At 42.9% G+C, this 16,238-nt stretch overlaps 1 protein-coding gene across 1 annotated transcript; it reads left to right on the top strand.

The window, feature by feature from the left end:
- Positions 1-806: 806 nt before the first annotated feature.
- Positions 807-5,723, top strand: prdm12a (PR domain containing 12a; the record flags this gene model as incomplete). Its single annotated transcript, XM_084325346.1, has 5 exons — positions 807-1,026; positions 2,778-2,968; positions 3,366-3,521; positions 4,406-4,520; positions 5,290-5,723. 5 exons carry the CDS (start codon positions 807-809, stop codon positions 5,721-5,723), a joined length of 1,116 nt encoding a protein of 371 aa, XP_084181472.1.
- Positions 5,724-16,238: the final 10,515 nt, after the last annotated feature.

Genomic DNA, 16,238 nt, shown 5'->3' on the forward strand with positions numbered 1-16,238 from the left:
CTTACACACAAAAAATACTAATTGTCGCACTATAGCAACTTCTCGGTGACGGTATATAGTGCGAGCTGACAGCGGCTTTAACATTCTTTCTGGGAAACCCACATTTGCGTTGTGCTCAGTTATGGACTGATACATGGTCCTAAAAAAAAATATATATATATATATCTCGTGTTTGTAATAGCACACCGGTTATGTTTCATTTTGCAATGCAATCCAAATTCTTAATAACGCTTGAATTGTACTGAGCTATATACTGGATTTCTTTCTACACAAATATTTAATGTGTCGTGGTGTTGTGCGTTATTGTAACCTACTCGTAGCCTATTGAGAATCTATATTCACCACCATGACAGTTTACTTGTCTTGCATTAATTTGATTCCCTATAGGAGAGATGAGAGAATGATGCAAATCTTTAGCCTGGTTAGTTATGTTACGATGTTGGTTTACTTTTCTTTGGGGGGGGGGGTCGACACACGCACGCACACGCACGCGCGCACACACACACACACACACACACACACACACTCACACCACTTCTTTCTCTCCCCGTGCATGGTGAAAGGGGAGGAGGACCTGGTGCTTTTCTTGTGGTGGAGCAGGCAGGCAGGTCCATGATGAGGGGAGTGTCATTAATAACTAATTAGACAGGGGTCACGCCAGCCACTTATAAAGAGGACCCTCGCAGCGAGGCGACGGAACTGTTTCTGCAGAGAGAGGTAGCTGTGGAATAAAGCCAGAATACAGCCTGCAGCCCGCTGCACACACACACAGAGAGAGCAACACTATAGAGCGCCACTTCAGCGACATGGGCTCGGTCTTACCTGCGGACGCGTTGGCGTTGAAGTCTGGATTTAAGTGTCCGAATCGATCGCTGTCTGAAATCATCACCTCGGACATTCTCCACAGTTTCCTGTACGGCCGATGGAGGAACGTGCTCGGCGAACACCTGGTGGAGGAGAGGCAGAGCAGCGTCAGCCCCAAGATCGCCTTCACCGCCGAGGTGCTGGCTCAGTCCTTCGCAGGAGGTAGGCTATAACATTATGGCTCGTTTGCTTGCTGCTTATTGTTAGTGTCTGAAGATTTGTTTTTCCTGTCAACACTGTTCCCGTTCAGTTTATTATTATGATTATTATGCCTATAGTATTATGATGATGATGATTATCATTATTATTATTATTGGAATAATTATTGTTCCATCTGATAGTTTTTTATTATTCTAATGTAGGTCCTACTGCCAGGTTCTAAATAATGCGATGAATGTGTAATTATTGGGGAAATATATACTACTAACTTGTTATAGCCATACTAGTTTTAAATGTAAAATTACATTTAAAATTCGCCTTCCGTTTTTTTAAGTATAATTTCATGGACCCTTTCCAAATAATAATTTCTACTATCCCGCGCTGAAAATGGCCCTTGTAATTATGGCAAGTAGGCTATAGCTTGTGATAATTGCTTGAAGCCTATTAAATAGCCTTGGCATTTAGTCCTTAATGCACCACTCACTTACAATATCCGTGGGGTCCCACAGCCAGCGCTGCTCCTCTTGAATGAAGACAGTGAGAACTTTCGCTCCCTCTGTTCTAGATTTCTTCCCAAGGATTCTCTGACTTGCTTAGTTGATTTCCCTATTTCCCCCCGTTTTTATTTCAACCCATTTAACGCATTAACCCGTTTAGGGCTTTGAGACCTTGCATTTAGAAGCTTGTTAGGCGTGTAACTGTTGCTGACTGAAAGACGAAGGGTATTAAATTCATTTGGTTAACTTTGTGCTTGACCTGAGAAAGTTTCCACTTAAACCTTGATGTGAGAAAGGTTCTCTTTCTTTGAGATGTCCCGGGTTTTATCCCGCATTCATCAATCTCCGGACAGTCTCTTTTCCTCTCTTGGCAGCTATGGGGCTCCAGAGCCTTTCCCTTTCTCTCGCCTTAAAAGATTGCTGTTCCTGGGATAATGCGCCGTGAAGGCTAATTCTATTGCCATTCATGGCATGTCAACCATCTAATCGCCTTTCCATTTTTTTGTTTGAGAAATTCCTGGGTCTTTTAAACAAGTCCTCGTTTCATTCAGTGCAAATTTATTGCTACAAAGTTCTTAAAAGGATAATGAATTTGGAATTAGCCGTTTCTTTCCAGTAAGGTTTAATGAATATCACATCTGAAGCATGACAAATCGCTGGACCCCAGGCAATGGAAGCCCATTTAACCCCCATTCGGCGTCAGTCTTTTCGCAGTCCCATAAAAAAAAATCTTTGATTCCGACATTAAAGAAACGCAGGATTTTTTCTTTTTTTTTCATTCTGAATGAGGATACAAATGCTTTCCGAGGGGTTTCTCCTCGCAACAAAAACTTTCACTTCAGCAGCTAATCGAATTGAACGGCGGATAAAATGTTGCTTAATATTTCGTGACCAAAATTAAATCCGCTCCATTTACTGCTTTCAGGACTTTGGGGGGGGGGATCCTATTTTGTGGGAAGCGCTGGGATTTATTTAGGCCTATATACCCCGCTGGACAACTTTCTGACAGCAGAATTTGCACACGATTTAAGGTTCTCAAATATGGCCTTTAGGCCTTAGCCATTAGATTTAGGCAATCGTTTGAAAACATTTTCATGATATTTTCGAACAAGCATGTGTACGTGCATATAGGCTAGCATATTCCATACCTTAGTGGTCGAAATTAATAGGCCTATATCATTACTTTGATTATTTTTGTTACAACCTTTTTACATTTTGCGTGCAGATTCCCTAAAGTCTTGTGTTTTCTTTTAACAGAGGTTCAGAAGCTATCCAGCCTGGTGTTGCCCACTGAAGTCATCATCGCCCAGAGCTCTATCCCTGGCGAGGGCCTCGGCATCTTCTCCAAGACCTGGATCAAAGCGGGCGCCGAGATGGGCCCCTTCACCGGCAGGGTGATCTCCCCCGAGCACGTGGACCTGCTCAAGAACAACAACCTCATGTGGGAGGTGAGAGACGGACAGGGCTCGTTTAGCACCTAACCAAGTGTCTTTTGTTTCATTTGGTCGGCCGTTCCTCTGTCTGAGTGTTCACCGAATCTCATCCCCCCGGGTCTGTCCCGTGCTCATTCACGCGAGGTTATCCCATATTAATATCCCCAATACTGTACAAAAACTAAATATGGCAAACGTTTAACCCGTATAAGGGTTACTTTACGCTCAAGGAAGCCAGACGTGGTCACCTACAAACATTGTTCAACTATATATCGTTATCCGAATAGGCTATAACTATATAGGCAGAAATAGTACTAAATATATTGGATTTATTTAATGCATAATTATGACACGTCCTCCGATCGTTCTCAACCTCTCTCTCTATCTCTCTCTCTCTGTGTGACGCGGTCAGGTGTTCAACGAGGACGGCACGGTGCGCTACTTCATCGACGCGAGCCAAGAGGACCAGCGCAGCTGGATGACCTACATCAAGTGTGCCCGCAACGAGCAGGAGCAGAACCTGGAGGTAGTGCAGATCGGCAGCAGCATCGTCTACAAGGCTGTCGAGGTAAGAACCAGCTGCTCATCCAAACTCACAGGAGAAGGCGGGTCGGTGTTTTGTACACTTTGTCATTCGTGGATAATATTACCAAACCAAAATGAGGCATTTCAATTAATTGCAGACATTGTGATTTCTTCTGGACAATTTTAAGCTTTCCAATGGAACATCTGTTTAAGCTTTCACGTAAAGTCACACAGGTTAATGACATCTGGATTTTATCCTATCAGTGACGTCACATAGCTGTAGTATAGGCTATTTCACCTGAGAAGCAAAAGTAGGGATGGCCCATTATTAGTCTGCGCAATAGCTCACCCTGCCGGCTAAAAGGAAAATTGCGGGAAAGTCGCCCCGCCAAAGCTCATTGGCAGAATACACTGCAAGTGATTGATTGATTGATTGAAAACTTTATTAACAGATTGCTGAATGGGTACAGTACAGTACAGCTCAATACATACAATTGTTAAGGGGATGCAGACCAGAGAAAGACTTTCGTCTTGTTTACATCAGTCACAGCCCGAACTGTTACGTCTGTAGTATAAGTCCTTTGTATGTTTTATAATGTCTATAAGAAAAAGAAAAAGAAAAATCTTTGACTTTGCATGTTATGCTGTTGAAAGTTTTCCCCTGAATATCTGTAAGATTTGTGCAAAAATATATTTAAAAAAAAATATATATATATGCATGTTAGGCAGGGACTACAGATGAAAACTAGCTCATTAGCTAATTCTGGCACATTTACATTGATGTGGAAACTGAAGATGTTGATTAATGTGCACTGTCCCTGGGTAAAAAATAAATAAATAAACTTAAAAACTTAAATATAAACAGTACATGGTAGAAACGCCATTCTGTCCATTGTTTGACCTTTGATCCCCTGCTTGCTTCCCCAGACCATCCCACCAGACCAAGAGCTTCTTGTTTGGTATGGAAACACCCAGAACACATTCCTCGGAATCCCTGGCGTTCCTGGTGTAGAGGAGGAACCACAGAGGAAGGGTCGGAATGGTAAGAGCTTTTTGCCCGAGGCTACACATGGGAGGAAAGAAGAGGAGGGAAGAGGGGAGTGCTGATCACTATCAGGGCTATTAAACAGACAATGGGGTCATTAGGGCGGTCATTAGCTCTTTAGGCCTGTTTAATGTGTCTGTGGCTATTGTGGCTATTGTAGAGCTACATCACTGTCTGATCACTGAAGGCCCGTTTTAGTTAGTGGGACTGGTGGTTTTACAGGCATTTAGCCAGGTTATGATCCATCTCTCACATCTTTATAGTGCGTTTTATCTTTCATTGACAACTGGCACGATATATTAAAGGTGCTGTAAGTGGTATTTATTTTGTTAAAATAAGTGTTAAGTAGTTCTACACTCTGACAGCCATCACTGATATAGAGTGTTTGGACAGTAACATAGGTCTCCCAGTCCCTCCGCTCTGCAGTAAACACAAAATACAAAATACATTTTCTGGTATCCCTTCCCACTTTATCCAATCAGGAGAGAGAACCATTATTATTTTTGCATTGTATCTCCTGATTGGATAAAGTGGGAACGGAATACCAGAACATGTATTTTGTGTTTACTGCAGAGCGGAGGGAATGGGGAGATCCATGTTACTGACCAAACACTCTATAATATCAGTGATGGCTGTTGGAGTGTAGAGCTATTATTTTAACATGTAGACCACTTATTTTAACAAACAAAAAATACTGCTTACAGCACCTTTAATAGATTCTTTCACATAAATTCACGTCCTCATTTCCCTTTTTCTCCTTCCACAGAGGACTCCCACCCTTGCGACGGCTCCTCCTCCTGCTCCCCTCCTTCCTCCTCCTCCACCCCCAGCCGCATGCGCTGCGTCATCTGCCACCGCGGCTTCAACTCGCGCAGCAACCTGCGCTCCCACATGCGCATCCACACCCTGGACAAGCCCTTCGTCTGCCGCTTCTGCAACCGCCGCTTCAGTCAGTCGTCCACGCTCCGCAACCATGTGCGCCTGCACACCGGCGAGCGCCCCTACAAGTGCCACGTTTGCCAGAGTGCCTACTCTCAGCTGGCGGGCCTGCGGGCACACCAGAAGAGCGCTAGGCACAGGCCTGTGGTGTCCATCACCGACGTGCCCTCCCAGGTGTCCCCCCCACCCCCACAGATGGTCAACATGTCCCACCAGCACCCTATGCCCATGGTGCACCATATCCCCACCATGGTGCTATGATTAGATTGGGGGGGGGGAGAGAGACAGTCACGCTAAACAACATTGCACTTTAGCCTGGGGTTGTGAGAGGAGAACCAAGGCCTAGAATGAAGGCCCAGAGTCAGGTTAACACGAGGGAAGGCCTCATGAAATAAATGGCTTGATGTGACAGGACAGCATTTCTCAAAGACAAATTGGTTGCCTTATTTGTATTCTAGTTTGGCTAAGTTTTGGCTATCAAGTGATTACAAACACATGATTCCAAAGGAATAACTGCTCAATTACTTTCTGCATTCAGAACCCTGAGAATATTAAATACCCCCCCCCCCCCCCCCCCCCCCAATACCTTTTCAAGACTGTTTTTGCTTAGTATGGAATGCTGCTTGACGGACCATCAGAGTCACAATAGTGAGATATGAAAATTCCCCACAAAATCTTCTAGGTGTCAGTGTGGGCCAAGGGTCCGCCTTGACCAGTACTAGTATTTTTATTTAAAATGTTTCTTTGAATAATTTCTCACTGCTGTTTCTTTGTGTGTCGTATATTCATGCATTACAGGACGTAGTAAAAGATAATGACGAAGCAAATGTGAAACAAGTGATATTATTATTTTACGTTGTGAATCATCTTTACTTTGTGCCATACCCTCACAAACTCAGGAGAACTGTATTTTCAAACTAAACAAAGGCAGTGATTTGTACAGTAGGCAGTGATAGGCTACTTGGCCATCAGTGTACATTGTTTCCACTATGTCAACATTCCACACTGTAAACGAATTAATTGTCACTTTATCTTTGTACATTCTGTAAACATTGGGAGCGTTGTGTAATTCTGGGTCTGTATTGTACTGTACATGTAATGTAAATACATTTGTGCCCTCTTTATATTCTAAATAAATAATGATATTAACAAAGCACTGCACCTAGTAAGTCTTGCATTTGGATCTTAACCATCTTTGTTGATAAAAAAAAACAAGATGTTTGTTTATTTGTTTATTTTTTATTTTTTTTTAATAATAATAATAAACTTTATTTGTATAGCACCTTTCATACAGAAACTGCAGCTCAAAGTGCTTCACAACAGAAAAAAATGAGCACATAAAGTGCAGACATATAAAATCACAGTTTTTCACATTAGGATCTAACATTCGAACATTATTTGTTTATTTATGGGTCCCCATTAGTCTACTCTACACCCATGGGTGAAAGACTATTCTTCCTGGAGTCCTAACACACAACCTACAACATTACAGTAAATTACATTACAGTAACAAAAAAAACAATAAAAACATACGAAACACCTTAGCCTAAGCACATTCTCAACATCTTCAAAATCTCACAAAAAAAAACACATAAAGGCTCCAACCACAACACGAGGGAATACAAGGGGGGACAAATATTTAATAAAGATAATGTTGATAGCGGCCAGAAAAGCAATAACGAGACTGTGGTACAAGGAAGACCCACCGACAATAGCAAAATGGGTAGGAATAGTGGAAGAAATACAGGATATGGAAAGGATAACACACATGCTGAGGTTACAGGAAGAGAAATTTGGGGAAAGTGGGAGGATTATAAAAGGAACGAGAACGACATCACAGAGGAAGAACCAAATGCAACACAAGAGAGCGAAGGGTAAAGGAGGAAAGATGTTCAAGGAGGGTCTATGAACCCATGTCACACACCTGTACTTTAGTTAGTATTTTCTATTTTGTTTTTGGGATATTACAATTGCTGAATGCTTTTATACCTTATTATTTATGTCTGTTTAACGGTGTGATATTAAATATTCAGGGATGATGTGGTTTGTGTATGGGTGAACCAAAAGGCAAAGTGAAAAGTTAATAAACAAGAGAAAAAAAAAGAGAGGACGAAGGAGAAGGGAAGAAAGAAGCTCAAGGAGGGTCTCTGGACCCAGATCACACATACAAGCCTTAGTCAGCATTTATCATCTTTGAGTAGGAATTACCTGTTTATGCCTGTTTAAGGGAGATACACAATCAGCCTTTGTATCAAATACCTAGAAAACAACAGTAGGGGAACCAGACAACTAACCATGTGATACCCATGTAAATATTTATGTGCACTGTTTTTTCTTTTTGTTTTTATTGTGATGCTAGTCTCTTTATTTTTTATTATTTATTTTTTGTAAGTGCTGTATGTCTAAAAACTGTTAACACTTTGACTGCCATGAAACGTCTTTTGACGTCATTGCGGGCCATGCTCAAGTTGCCGGAGGACGCTGTACAGCGTCCTTATATCAATATTTCAAAAATCTGCAATCTGATTCATATGTCCCCTCCGCTGGCCTGAGATCCACCAGCAGGACCCACTGAGCTCTCTGGCGGTTCAGGAGCGCCATCTGGTGGCCGATCGGCGCAATCGCCAAACAGGATGTGCCATAGAGGTTGTGCTAGACGTCCGTAGTACTTCCGGTTGCTCGCTATAGGTCATGGGACTCTGGCTCGTCACGCTACACAGTGATCGATTGGCAATAACTCGATAAACAACATGATTTGGACGTATATACCATTATACAAGCTGGAGATGGACCGGGTAAAAATATATCCCATAATGATACGATTTCTACTCTACGATGATCGCCCAACGGCGCGCGGAGACTGGGGTGAGTTTCAGCGTGTAACGTTACCGTCTTCGATACTAACTGCTATTATCAACATTTGACCCACATTAGATGATTGGTATAACGCTGCCCACGGAATTATAAACGCCCCCTCGCCCATCCGGTCAACATCAGATGACGTGTAGTAACTTCTAGAAGTACGTCTAGTTGGAATTTTTTATATCGCGCTGATTGCCATCAAACTGTATTTCATCATCAATATAATGCATTTGGGGCTATATATCACGTTCTGGAGAAAGCTGCAGAAAGAGATGAAAACATACCATACTTTACTATGAATATGTGAATGAAAAAGTTTAACGTTGCTACACAATGAACAATACATATAGGACTTTGAATGGGCCCTAATAATGGCAATGTAGCAATAGAATTTAAAAAGTTATAGCCCTGCAAAGAAGGGGACTTTCTCCATAGACAAATAGAGCCGGCAACCTATGGTATATCATGAATTTAACCCAAGGCAACCAAAGTGTTAATAAGAAATTTAAGTTAAAAAAAAAAAAAAAAAGGCTCCAACCACAAATACAATACTAACTAAACTAACTAACTAAACTAAAAATACTAACTAAATAAATCAGTAACTCAACTGTATTTCACCATTCATAACAGCATCCTTCAACTTTTTCTTAAAAGTAAATTTGTTGCTGATCATCTTTTTTTTTTAAAACTTTGGCCATTCCCCTGGCTCTTTTATGTGTTTATCACATTTATACTGGTCAAGGATGACCGACAGAAACAGGCTGAAAGGGTTCAGATGGGGGGGAAGACACTCTGGGAAAGGCACGGCTGCAGTCGGGATTCGAACTCGCTAAGCCCCAGATCCGTGACGAGCACGGTTGTCCACGGCGCTGAAATAGCGCTCGCGGTACGTGGTGAGCTACTGGAGCTTCCCGTTGCTGATCATCTTTATCTTCACAGGTATACAATTCCAGTATGTAGCAGCTCTATACATTACGGTTCTCTTAGGCGTCGGTTACACCTTTCGTTTCATTTTCGTTTCATTGTCAGATGAGTTTCGCCGCAACGCAGCAGCCTCGAGTCACACTTTCGTTTTTGTCACCTGAGCACAGTGATGTAGTACACTGCCAAAGCAGTAGGTGGCAGTAGGTGGCGAACATGAAGGCAATTTCAACCAATCAGAACTTGAATGTGCCAATACACTTCCTGCAAAGAACATGTCAACAAGGCGGGCGCCTATGGGCGCCACCATCTTTGCCTATTTTACCCAATGCAGCAATTATTTTTCAGCAAAGTCTAATAAAAGTGCAATAAACAAAACGGATACATTCACTGTGTGTTCTGCCTGTCATTTGTTGATGAAACAAAACTAACATCAACACAAGTGACCACCAAGAGCGGATAGTTTAGTCTAAAAAAAGATCGGTAGCTACAGTTAGCTGCATGCTAACGTCAATGGAATATGCCATTATAACAATATAGCATTGTGGCTAGAAGCTAACGTTAGCTCACGCTAGTTAGCCAGCACCAAACTGATGATATCGGGAGCTATCAGTAGTTAGATAACATTAGAGACAACGTTGTGTGTATTAAACAAAGGTGAATAGATGACTGGGCCATTTTGTTTAATGCTTGTTAAGTTGAAAGAGGAGCTTTGAGCTAACAGGGTCTGATAGCTAATGCTAGCTCATGTTAGCCAACCAATTGGTAATGCTAGCAGAATGAATGGATGTAAACTTTATTTAACATATTGCATAATGGGTACAATACAATACGGCTCAATACAAACAAATGCAGACTGTTGTAGCTTGGACTGGGGTCCTTATAACAATAACTTGACAACACATGGTAGCTGCAGCTATTTGGGACAGCTCTCAGAAGGGCACGCAGATGGTATCTACTGCGCATGGGCGTTTTCGCAACAACGGCTCCGTGCAGACTACACGACTGTTGTCGGCGAGTTTTTGGCGCTACTCCAAAACGCAAACACAATTTAGCGTTTCAGCTAGGGCCACAACGTATCCGCCAAAAAACGCATTTCTGTGTAAAAGGGACATCAAACGTATTCAAACGTATTTAAAAAACGACCACAAAAACACTAGTGTAACAAGCACCTTAAGTACAAAATTTGTACTTGGTAGAGAGGTAGAGTAAAATGAAGACCCACAGCGTGTCTGGTGACATAGCCATGTCTAGTATCTAGGATGTGGTGAAGAGGATGAGGATTGGCCATTAGCAATGGCCTCTGACTTGGGTTGGGCTCTGAGGGGGGCAGTGAACGACCAGAGGCGGCTAAAACAGTTGTTCCAGACTAAACTAGAATATCATTTGAACTAGTCTAGTCCTTGAGAGCCTCCACAAAAGGCAAAAAACTAGGATAACATTGAATTCAATGATAGACAAAACAAGACAGATCTTCTGTGCTGCTGGTGTGTGATTCTGCATGGGCTTTGGGGAGGGACCAAGTCTGCAAACCATATTGGCTTTTATTTAGCTATTATACAATTTGTTCTTTACCAACTTGTTTTTCTTCTTTATTTTATTTCAGTTTTGGAAGGCAGTTAACTTAAAGAAAAACAAGACCTCTAATTCACTACCCGCTCATATCAGTGTTGACGATTGTGTTATTTCCAGCCAAAACGATGGGACTTCTTCCTGTTGATCTTAATGTTGATATAGACACTGATTGTGTGAGTTCCGTGGATCACACCCCTCAATTCTCCTTTAGTCCCTTTTCACACAACAAAGTATTAGACACTCTCCAATCCATAGATTCCAGGACCTCTACTGGTGAGGATAATTTGGACAATTTTTTTTCTCCTAAAATTGGCTGCTCCTTTAATTACAGAGCAATTCCCATATATTTTTTATCTTTCTATTGTTACAATCACGCAGCAGGAGAGGTCCTGGCTATAGATATATATAGAACACTAGATAGCTTAAGGCGGAGTCACCAGCGTCACTGAACCGCCGCCATCTTGCCCAGGTCAGCCTTGAGTGAGAGTGAGTGAGCTGCACAGACAAAAATACTCATAACTCGCTGAAATATTGACGGATTTACAAACGGGTTGGTTTGCTATAAACATCAAAGATGTAGTTATGCTACTGCATACGTATAATTTTTTTTTGATGTTTTTTTTTTTACAAACTGCTTGAATCATAGCCACGTTAATAATGCTTGTAATAAACCAAATCGTTTGTAAATCCGTCAATATTTCAGCGAGTTATGAGTATTTTTGTCTGTGCAGCTCACTCACTCTCACTCAAGGCTGACCTGGGCAAGATGGCGGCGGTTCAGTGACGTCGCTCTCCATTGGCCGGCAGCGCAGGTAAGCTATCTAGTGTTCTATATATATCTATGGTCCTGGCTGCGTGTATCACTTCCGCAACGGATTTAGTCGGATTTCGGTTTCCGGGTTCGCCTGATTGGCCGCGACGGCCACGTGACACGCCGTGGCACGCCCCCGCGGCAGCGCCAGGCTTGCCGCTGCGCCCTGCTGTGGCGACGCTCGCGGCGGCGTCTCTAACAGAGAAGCATTTTGGATAAAAGTATTCTGTACTTCTGTATGACAACAATGTATGCCTTTCAAATGTTAAATGATAAATGATTAAATGATACACACTGAAATCTACGCTCTCTCATCCTGCTTTCCACAACGCGACAATATTATCAAACAGCAGCTCTGTCATTGAAGTGGGAAAAGTGAGCCGTATTGTATATTAGTACATTGCATATGTAGCAGCCTGAAAATATTGTCTATTATTCAGAACTGCTGACTTGTGTTTTATATCCCCTTTGTACACAAAGACATCATTGATATTTCCACGAGCAATGATATGAGTTTCTCTTCCTTCTATCGGCTGGAGTATGGACCATACACAGTATCGCTGGACCATATTCAACATCCTCCCCTGTGTGACTAGTAGGCGGGACCAGCAGGGGGCGGTGTCAGGCAGAGAGTGTCGGAGAGAGATGGGATGAGATATATGGAGGCGGAAGGCGGAAGGAGATCCTCTTCGGCAGTGAACTTGACCACGAACAGTCGCAACAGACGGGTGCTCGGGAGAGCCCTGTTGCAGAAGTTATGTTGGAGGGCCCCGTGGGATAGCGACGGGTGATAGGAAGTACTTGCTAGTTGACGTGATATCCTAGAAGTACCAGCGATAGTGTGTGAGCAAACAGTGCAGAGCCAAGCACTAACAGTATCGGGTTATAGTAGTTACTGTGTGCAGTATAAGTAGCGTGCGGCTAACAACATATCAAAGTCCTTAGTAGTCGGGTTATAGTAGTTACAGTGTGACGGTATAGAGTGCGAGCCCCGAGACGCGCGTGGACCTACAACCAGTCTGCTCCGGCTGCCTGCAATCAGTCTGCCCCGGTTACCTGCGACCAGATCTGCACCCGGCTGCCTGCAGCCTACGGGAGTTCGTCCCGTCCAGCAGGGGTCGTCATCGCCCAGCACACGCTCTCAGCCGGCGCTGCCTCTCTGCCCCAGCTCCGCCTGCTAGTATCCTCACCGAGAGCGTTCGACGCCATCTTGCTTTCCGGACAACAGTGGCGCGGCGAGGCGGCCATTTCGGATGAGTACAAATGGGCATTTATGCTCCCAAGCTATTATACAGTATACAGTGTGGTGCAGCCTGCGGGCGAAGTTAACGTTGCTACTACCGTTCAATAGGGGAACCCCAAACAATATATGCCGGCATTAAGATAGGACTTTTATTGGTATTTTGTGAGCCCACCCTTTTGCTTTCTTTTATTTCCTTTGAGTGTGATACCGTGTTGGTGTTTAATAATATTTTCCCATTCAGTGAACCCTTCTATTCCTTCCCTATGTCCTCCCTTCTTTCCCCATATTTGGGAGTACTAGAGCAGTATATGTAAACCCTTAGGGAAGATATTGATACTGTGTCTAGCCCAGACGTGGGCAGCACTTAGTCTGGGTACAGCGAGAGCACTTGGTGCCTAAGGCGTAATTACATGACTACCAGACTGTAACTATTGTGTAACGATAACCATGGTGCAATAATTACCAGACTGTAACTATTGTGTAACGATAACCATGGTGCAATAATCACCAGACCGTAACTATTGTGTAACGATAACAATGGTGCAATAATAACCAGACTGAATGGGAGCACGGTGTGTGTGTCTTTTACTGAGCCTAATCTTAACCCTTTTTGATGCGGGTAACATATATACTATTAACCCCTTCCTATTTAACCTTCCCTTTCCTACCGTAAGGTTTCTGGTGTTAACGAGGGAGGGTACTGCTTGCGGGGGGAACCAAGTTATCTATTTACAATCCAGTCACTAGGTGTGGGAGGGTGCTAGAGGAGTAACTGGGGGAAGTGAGAGCGTGTTGGGGAGTACTGCTGACCGCCCTGACGGGAGAGGAAGACCAGAGTACCGGACCAGGTTCGTAAATCCCGGGCCCCATGCACTCTCACTGCCAGCCTCCAGTTGACACTCCGGACCCAAAGACGGAGGTGCAGCTAGCCAGAGTTCTACTGTGTCTCTCTACCCAGTGACTGTGCACACCCGTTCCCACGAAGCAGGGATAATCCACCCTGCTACACATAGTATATTGTATATTCTATGGTAACTCAGTTACTTCTATTCTGCATCGAACATGTACAAAAGCATACATTGTTGTCATACAGAAGTACAGAATACTTTTATCCAAAATGCTTTTTTTTTTTTTAAACTTAAATTTTTATTAACAGTTTTAGACAAACAGCACTTACCAAAAAAAAAAGAAACTAACATCACAATAAAAACAAAAAGAAAAAACAGTGCACATAAATATTTACATGGTTAGTTGTCTGGTTCCCCTACAGTTGTTTTCCAGGTACTTAATACAAAGGTTGATTGTGTATCTCCCTTAAACAGGCATAAACAAGTAATTCCTACTCAAAGATGATAAATACTGACTAAGGCATGTATGTGTGATCTGGGTCCAGAGACCCTCCTTGAGCTTCTTTCTTCCCTTATCCTTCGTCCTTTCTTTTTTTTTTTTTTTTTTATTAACTTTCACTTTGCCTTTTGATTCACCCATACACAAACCACATCATCCCTGAATATTAATATCACACCGTTAAACAGACATAAATAATAAAGTATAAAAACATAAAGCAATTGTAATACCCCCAAAAAAATTGAAAATGCTAACTACAGCATAGTTGTGTGACATGGGTTCAGAGACCCTCCTTGAACTTCTTTCCTCCTTTACCCTTCGCCCTCTTGTGTTGCATTTGGTTCTTCCTCTGTGATGTCGTTTTCGTTCCTTTTATAATCCTCCCACTTTCCCCATCTTTCCCCAAATTTCTCTTCCTGTAACCTCAGCATGTGTGTTATCCTCTCCATATCCTGTATTTCTTCCACTATTCCTACCCATTGTGCTATTGTCGGTGGGTCTTCCTTGTACCACAGTCTCGTTATTGCTTTTCTGGCCGCTATCAACATTATCTTTATTAAATATTTGTCCCCCCCTTGTATTCCCTCGTGTGTCAGGTCTCCTAAGTAAAGCACCAGTCCTGTTTGTGGTAACCCGTATCCTAATATTCTGATCATTGCTTCCCCTATCTCCTCCCAATACCCCTTCAGCTTCTGACATCCCCAGAATATGTGCGTGTGATTTGCCCCCTCCTTCCCACACATCCTCCAGCATGCTCTTTGTGTTGGTGCATATTTTCCCTTCAGCTCTGGGGTTATAAAGAATCTGATTATGTTTTTCCATCCAAATTCTTTCCATATCCTCGATCCTGTTGTTGAATGTTGCACCTCGCATATGTTCCCCCATTCCTTCCCTGTTATTCCTATCTCTAGTTCTCTCTCCCATTTCTCCCTTATATAATCGGTCGTGTGTCCCTTGCTGGTCATTATAGCCCGGTACAGTGCTGATATTACCCTTCCTTTCCCTCCTTCGTATGCCCTTACTATCATCCTAATTATTCCATTCTGTTCTTCTTCCTTGTCCCCTCTTATTTCTCTATTATAGTAATCTCTAATCTGTAGATATCTGAAGTGGTCCTTGTTTTCTAGTCCAAATTTCTCCTTTAATTTTTGTAGTGTTTGCATTTCCCCCTTCTCTATCATTTTGCATATCGCTGTTGCCCCCCCCCTCTCCCACCTTCTGAATTCATGGTCTAACCTCCCTGGTTTGAATCTCTTGTCATGTGCTACCCATCTCAGAACCCCTGACTGCTTCTCCAATTTGTGTGTTTTTACTACTCTGTTCCATATGTTCAAGGTGCATTTGGTGATTGGATCTAATAGTCCCTCTTTCTCTTTAAATAGTTCCCTATCTCCCACCAGAGCTTGTACCTTGTATCCCTCCCCTTCTTTTTCAATGTCTTTCCATCTTGCCTCATATCTGTCGTTACACCAGCACGTCACTGCTCTCAGTTGTGCTGCATAGTAATAATCTTGTAGGCTGGGTACTGCCATCCCTCCCTCTTCCTTTGGTAGTTGTAGTGTTTTATATCTGACCCGTGGTCTTCTCCCCGCCCATATGAACCTCGATATCAGTCTGTCCCACTCCCTGAATTGATTCTGTGGTATTTGTATCGGTAGTGACTGGAATAGGTACAGTAACCTTGATAGTATGTTCATTTTAATGACCTCTATTCTTGAATTGAAGTCCAAGGGCATTACTGTCCATCTCTCTAAGTCTCTCTTGATGTTCTGATTTATCTGTGTATAGTTCGCCTCAAACAGTTTCTCCACCCCTCTCGTGATGTTCACCCCTAAGTATTTAATCTTGTCCATGTCCCATCTTATCCCGTACTGTTCTCTAATTTCCGTCGTTGGGGTATAGTTCCATGCTAAGGTCTGTGTCTTTGTCACGTTTAGTTTGTATCCTGAGTAGTGGCCATATTCCTTCAGTAGATCCATCAGTGCCGGGAAGCTCTTGTCTGGTTGCCTCATGTATA

Source organism: Notolepis coatsorum, assembly GCF_963971535.1.
Source record: "Notolepis coatsorum genome assembly, chromosome: 11".
In the NCBI taxonomy this organism is placed as follows: Eukaryota; Metazoa; Chordata; class Actinopteri; order Aulopiformes; family Paralepididae; genus Notolepis; species Notolepis coatsorum.